This window comes from Hydra vulgaris, chromosome 09 (genome assembly GCF_038396675.1).
Source record: "Hydra vulgaris chromosome 09, alternate assembly HydraT2T_AEP".
NCBI classification, from domain to species: Eukaryota; Metazoa; Cnidaria; class Hydrozoa; order Anthoathecata; family Hydridae; genus Hydra; species Hydra vulgaris.
This window is the reverse complement of record NC_088928.1, coordinates 4,200,127-4,207,988: the sequence shown is the minus strand read 5'-3', so window position 1 is coordinate 4,207,988 and position 7,862 is coordinate 4,200,127. Positions and strand designations below refer to the sequence as shown.

The window sequence follows — 7,862 nt, the reverse complement described above, 5'->3', positions numbered from 1 at the left end:
AGACACATCTTTCGAGAATGGGTACTGGGTACATTGATCATTGCATCTAAACTAATTAGAATAAAGTTACTTAAATATATCTATAATAACATAAATAATATAATAATTATGTAACATAATATAATAAAAATATAATAACATAAATAGTAAAATAAATATTATAGTACTAAAAAGTAATGATAAAAATCTAGTCTTCAAATTTCTTTAATATTCTTTATATGTAAATTAAAAAAATTATTTAACCCCTTTGTATTATTTATTTATCTTTTTGGTACTAATAAAATGTTATCGTTCTATAAATTCATCATAGTTTATAAAAATTTTTAAACCTTTATCAAGAGACTTAATCAACTGTCAAACAAACAAATAGTTAAATTTAAAATCTAGTCAAAAAGTTATTGATCTTCGTGAAATTTTATTACAAAATTTATTATAAAATTTTTACAATAATGTAAGGAGTTTGCTTTCCTATAAAGTTGTCAAAACTTAGAATCAACTTTAAAGTTAGAATTGCTTTGAAACGTAGTGAAGAGTCAAAGATATAAAAGGGTCCTCATTGCTAAATTTCCAGCAGTCAGTAGTCGTAGTAGTAGCCACACCCCTGCAGCAAGGCAAGTTATTCTCTAATTCTGATATCCAGCACCGTACCAATAGAAGGACGAAAAATGTAGGAGGGTGAGAGGTTAAACCTCTTCAATGCGTTTGAATCCATAACTGAATCTTTTTTTACAAGCTTTGAAAGGCAGGGTTAAATGAAAATTCAAATTGTACCAATGTACAAAAAATTCCGTAAATTTTTAGCTGCGTTTGAAATCAATTTCATTATCTCCCTATCGGTTTCCATCTGCTTCTTGTGTTGGATATCTTCCCAATTCATACTCTTATGAGAGCCTATTGCCCACTGTTTGTCATGCTAAATTAGGGCGTAGAGTGATACTTAGTCAAGATTTTTATCAAGCTTAACAGTTGCTGCATGGATTTTATGCATTATTTGGTGCACTATCATTAGCTTCCTTTTTTTGCAAAAAATAAAAATCTTTTGCCTGAGTCACTAAACTCACAGGTAACTGTTAAAGTAATTCCAGAAAACATTATCGAGTTTTGGTTCGATGATTGTTATTTTCTACTTAAAATTTAAATTTTGGGACAACAACAACACCAGCATTCTTTGTCTATAAATCTATCAACTTCATTTTACGTAATGGCCTGAGTTAATAAAACCATTGTCGTTATTCACTGAAGCATTTAACAAAAAAAAAATGTTTATGTAAATTTTATTTATAGTCAACCAGCTGGTAGTTTAAAAGAAACATGTTTACTTAGCAGACAAATTTAACATAGTTTTTTGCGGAAAAAGGCGGAATTTTTTGCGACAAACGCCGGAATTTTTAACGACAAACACCGGAATTTTTAGCGACAAACGCAGGTCTTTATTTGTTGTAATTAGTATAACTTAGATTTTTTTTTGATTTTTTAATTATTTACAACAAAGTCAAAATAAAATATAGCAGGGTTTAAACTTTTTTAAAGTTTATTAGCTATTATAGTGTTAACGGTTAAAATTTTTGAGATAAATTTTCCTTATTTATCTTAAATATAAAGAGGTTCCTGTTTTGGTTAGACAAACAGTAATATTCATAAGTACTTCTGGCAAGTGACATCTATAAACATATGCTTCAACGCTAAATTATCTAATTTTTTTATTAAAATATAAAACAAAAAACAAATTATAAAGCTCTTCTTAAAAACCAATTTTTATATTTTAGTCAAAAAAATTAATCAGAAAACGTTATTCTAGTACCAGAAAATGCCACTGGGTTCAATTTCATTTTTTTCTTTGCTTGCCACGATGGATGTAAACTTTCAATATCGTCATTCTTATTTATTTTACGTTTAGATTGCTTAAAATCTTTATGTTTTGTTTTGGGTTCCTTAAAATCATTTCCTTTTTTAAACCTATTGTAGCTTTTAACAGCGAACTTTTCTTTCTTGTTAATAATGCCAGATTTTTCATTATAGGCTTTTACACCCAACTTTCCTTGATATAACTTTTGTCGTGTGCGTTGACCCATTCGATTTCGCTTAACTTTCGTAGCTGAACTATTAAAGACAACTGGTGCAACATTAAATTCTTCATCAATATCATGTAATGATGTTGTAGGTCTGTTAAGGAAAAAAGAATCTTGGTGCGTTTTGACGTCAAGTTTTTCTTCAACTTTATTACATAGCACATTTTTATTAGAAATAATGCTAGATTTTTTTGAATCGTTAGCGATAAACTTTTTTATTAAAACAGTTTTATTTGGCACTTTAGATTTAGATAAGTCAGTGATTTTTGATTCCATAGAATTTGTTGATAAGGTTTTTGAAGATGTTAAAGCTGATTCAGAAGAACCCAAAGGCGTCATGGAGTTGGAATTATTCTTTAAAATGTGTTTTTTTGATGGTTTTCTTTTTAATTTTCGAGGTTTTTTATGAGGTTTTTTGAGATTTTGACCATTTTCTATCAACTTTAATTTGTCGATGACATCCTTAGAAGAAAATATTTTCAAGTATGCTATTTCAAGAAATTTACTATCTGACTTTAAATTACTACCTAAGTCTTGCAACTTTTTCTCTGTTTCCGATTTTGATAATGCTGCATTCCATATATCCTTACAAAAATCATTACAAATACCTTTAAATACATCAACTAATTTTTCAGCCATTTGCTCAATAATCAAGCTTTTCATGGCTTCAATTTCTTTTAAATAGTTTGCAATTTTACGTTTGTGTTTTTCTAGCTGTAGTTCAGTGCCTTTTAATGAGCGCAAACGTTCAATGCGACGAGTTAATTTCCTAACTTGATATATCCTTGAACGCTTTAACAAGTTTCGAATAACTTCCTTTTGCTTTTGAGGGCCTATCTTTTTATCTTTGTTAATTATAACTTTCTGTTTTTTTACTCTTGGTTTTTTTTTTATGCCCTCGGCGGAATCATTTTTTAAAACATTCTCATTCTCTTTATCATTTTCTGTAATGATACTGTTTAAATTTTCATTATTATCATTGCCATAATCATCATCATCACCATTGTCATCATCATCGGCATTGTCATCATCATCGCCATTGTCATCATCATCATTATCAGAATTACTATCATTTAATTTGGTAAATAAATTTAATTTATCCTCTAGATCCATTGTTTTATGACTAAAAAACAATTACTACAAAATATAAAAAATTTGCATTTTGTGTTAATTGGTAATGTTTAATAAGTGACTTCCACATAAAATTAAAGAAAATCAAATACTGATTACTCATGATTACAACTTCTGATTACAACTTATAAGCATAATTATAGAGCTGAAAAATTTTATCAAAATGAGAAGATTGTACATACATACATATTCAAAAACCACAGTCATAAATTTATTGTTAAAGTATGGTTAAAAATAAGTTAATTGGCTAAGGAAAAGTGTATATATATATATATATATATATATATATATATATATATATATATATATATATACATATATATATATATATATATATGAATATATGTACACACATATATATGCATATATATATATAAATATATATATATTTATATATATATATATATATACATACATATATATATATATGTATATATATATATATATATATATATATATATATATATATATATATATATATATATATATATATATATATATATATATATATATGTATATATATATATATATATATATATACATATATATATATATATATATATATATATATATATATATATATATATATATATATATATATATATATATATATATATTATAAATAACATCATTAAGAAATAAAATCAATAATGTAGGAAAAAATGGTCCAATCAATAATAACCATAAACCTTAGCAACAAAATACAAAAATAAAAATTGTGCATATAAAACAAAGAAAAAAAGAAAAGAAAAGATGAAATAAATGATAAAAAGATATAAGTTATAAGGTCTCTTATTTCCCTTGATTAAAATTAGTTGCATTCTAGCAATTACCATCCCACACCACAATGGAACATTGTGGAATAGGATGGTAATAGGTAAAGAGTTTGATTGGACAATAAAATTGTCCAGTTAATATTGACCAAACTTGAAAAAAATTCTATACCTTTAAGTATTTAATTTTGATAAAAAATAAAATAAAAATAAGAAAAGTGAAAAATAAAAAACTTGTTAAAAAGAAAAGTTTTTCTTAACTTCGATTTATATATAATCAAAATAAGTTATTAGTTACATTTATACTATATGCATAAAAAAATAACAACTTGACTGCTATTTTTAATGCCAATAAAATATAAAAAAAGAAACCATTATATGTAGGAATAAACAAACTATGCATCCCTATGCATGTTATGTCCACACATTTTTTGATATAGATACACACTCTTTAAAAGGGAGTTAAATATCTACCTTTTAAAGAGTCAAATTCATTTAATTTAAGTTTGAAAGTGATTATAATATAAATAAATTAAAGCGCTACACATCAACTAATAATATCATTAAGAAAATTTTACATATGGGGCATTCCACTTCAAGTGGAACCACTTTTTGGTCAAATCCAACATCACCGACTCGGATTTTGATGAAAATTGGCTCTCTTGTTAGCCATATGGACATATGAAAAACATGCAAATTTTTTTGACTTAGGTCAATTATTTCCTGAGATATGACCTTTCAAAGTTTTGACCTTTTCACTTACCTTGGTTATTTAAAATGTCAACTTTTTTTCTATTATACTTAGGAAGTTGATTTTGGTGGCAAATAGAAGCTCTTGCACAGACGAACAACTTTGTGTCTATACAAAAAAGTGATAAGTTCAATAGAAAAAAAGTTATTGGTCATTTGACCTTTGACCCTGGTTGATGGCAAAGGTCAAAGGTTATAATTTTTTTCTTACACTGCTTTTTCTATTGTGGATGTCACATGAAAATTTTTTTTTAGGATTCCCATAAACAGCTTTGGGATTAATATTAAAGTATTAGTAGGTTCTAAAAATTTAATATTTAAATACCTTATAATTATACAGTATTTTAAGGTAACTTATTGAACATAGGCCCTAGGTTATATAATAGCTACCATATACCAAATATACTATAATTTGGTGATACTTGGCCTACATATATATATACATATATATATATATATATATATATATATATATATATATATATATATATATATATATATATATATATATATATATATATATATATATATATATATATATATATATATATATATATTGTTGAAAAGTAACAAAAATGACTTATTTAGCAGTTTTAACTCATGGCAGTACAGTACTGAATGCAGTACTGTACTGCGATTAACACCATTTTCATTGTAATACATATTTGCTAATAATAAATTAAAAAAAGCTATAATAGTTAACTATGATGCAAGTTTAGTGCTTTGGTTGCTCCTTAAGACTCCTTAGAAGTAATGAAGTATGACCAATCAGTTGTAGTTTTGGGTTCGACTGCTAGCAGAGGATCATTCAAATCAACGGTAAAAATGTCTAGAGGATCTCTGATCTCTGAAGGAGAAAAATTGACCTGAACCATGACGGTGAAGGAACTTCATGGTTACTTCTCTCTTTTCTGGATTGCTCTCCAACACACAACCTATCCACCAATGTTCATCATACTCTACAACTATGTAACCAGTAATTGAACTGAAGTTGAGCTGGCTAACATTCTGTGACATAATTTTTTCAATTTTTGACACAGAACTGGAACTATAATCTTGTACTTGAAGTTCATTCGTAGATAATGATTTAAAGTAATCAAGTTTTTGGGTACCAGGAATCGTTTTAGCATTCAAAAATTTTTCTTTCAATATTGTGGATTTGATTTGCCAATCATTTGCAGGGAGGTATTCGAAGGAAATTCCATGGATATTTTCTTTAGCAAACATATATAATTGATAAGTGGTCATTATTTAGTCATGGTATGGACATTGTAAGCTTGCTTTTGCTGCTTCATGTTTAACAGTTCCTCCAACTCCATCACAAAGGCCCTTACCTTGACTTGTGGCAAAGAAATGCCATTCGGCTAGAATACCAAAGTCCTCTTTGTGATAGCACAGATTTATTTAATTCTTGCAGTTTTTGTATTGTGCTGCACAGCCATCATTAAAATATGTTATTTTTAATACTTCAAATTTCACTTTTAAAAAAATAATTAGTTTACGCTGAAAAAGATGAACTGCAATTGTGTCATGAGTATTACATTCCAAAAGCAGCACATAACTTCCATGACATAAATTTCCTTCATTTTTATAATAAAAAACAAAAGGATGTAAGGTTGCTTGACTATTTTTCCATTGATATCCCTGTGCTGCATCTTGTATGATAAATGCATAATTTTCTGAAAAATCACCAATAACCAGAAATTCTCTATCGGATAAATTATTTTTCTTCCAGTCTAAATATTTTGCCTGCTCTTGAGCAATCAAATCATGTCAGTAAGTGTTTTCAAGCTCCCTAAAAATCTTTCAATAAATTCATCAGTGGACTGTATAAAAGTTTGAAGCTGGGATCTATCTGTTGTAGTCCGCTATTTATACTCAATTTCTTCAACTCCTTTAATTTCAAAGCATTGCAACAGCCATTCCTTTAGCTTAGCAACTCCAGGGCAATTTTTACACTCGCCTAGAGGACATACTTGCAAGAAAGGATTGTATTGGATTTTAGCCAAAGCATGTTTGCAGTTCTTAATAGGGGTTTTTAGTTCATCTTCTATTTGTAAATCATCCATATGTGATCCAATTATCATGAGCTTAACATTTTGATGAATGGCACATACACACACAGTGAGTACCATTTGCTCCTGTAAAGACACATTCTTTTGGACGTAGCTATGCAAACTTTGAAAACCCGATTCTGATACACTCAAACCACTTTTTATGCGGTTCTTTTTTATGCGATACTTTATTTGTGCGTTTTGTTTTATGCAATTTTTGTGCAATCTCATATAATTTAATTTTTGAACGCGCAATAATTTCAATCTCAACAATAAAAATGTGTAATATGAATGTACATGCGTCATTATATAATTACTGTTATGAACATGCAACCACAAATTGTGTTACAACGTTACCTTTTAAATATTTTTTATATAAGAGTTAAATTGAACTTTTGTGTAGCAATGCAAACAGTTTTTTTATGCGTTTAGTATCTAACCGCATAAAAAAAAATGTTTTTAATATTGTTTCGAAGACTATTTTTTATAGGTACTCCTGAAGTTTTAATGCCTTTTCTTTTATGCGGTCCCTATCTACCGCACAAAAAGAGGTTTGAGTGTATTTGCATACTTTTCTGAAAACAATTGATAAACTTCCTTCAAATTACTTAAAACCAATCTTTTCTGAATACGTTTTCTTTCCCCATTTTCCATAACAGATAAAAAATCTTTTTTTCCAGGCATTACACGGCTAACAGTGTCAGAATAATAAAACTCTTTTACGATATCTTTCACGTGTACAGGTAGTGATTTCCCTTTTTTAGGTTAGGGGTTGATAAAACACCTTTGGTTATTAAAACTTCTTTTGCTTGGGATACAAGTCAATGCGAACAATTGAATTCTCTCATCACTTTTCGATTACTCCATTGAGCAACAAATCAAAATCATGATCTTTTTACTCTTACTTTGTGTTGATTTATCCTGGAACATTTTTATACTTATCCTGGATCACTTTTATACTTATCCTGGATCACTTTAACAATGTCATCAGCAAATGCGTTAGAAACTTTTTTAATTGGTTCGTATTTATCATCCTCTGAAGTATCAATGGCAATAGCATCTGAATTAGGTGATAAAAGGTCTAA

At 27.7% G+C, this 7,862-nt stretch overlaps 1 protein-coding gene across 1 annotated transcript; it reads right to left on the bottom strand.

Moving 5' to 3' along the window:
- Nucleotides 1-1,675: 1,675 nt before the first annotated feature.
- LOC124811019 (MATH and LRR domain-containing protein PFE0570w) lies at nt 1,676-3,229 on the bottom strand. Its single transcript, XM_065804533.1, has one exon. It carries the CDS (start codon nt 3,180-3,182, stop codon nt 1,776-1,778), a length of 1,407 nt encoding a protein of 468 aa, XP_065660605.1. The 5' UTR covers nt 3,183-3,229; the 3' UTR covers nt 1,676-1,775.
- Nucleotides 3,230-7,862: the final 4,633 nt, after the last annotated feature.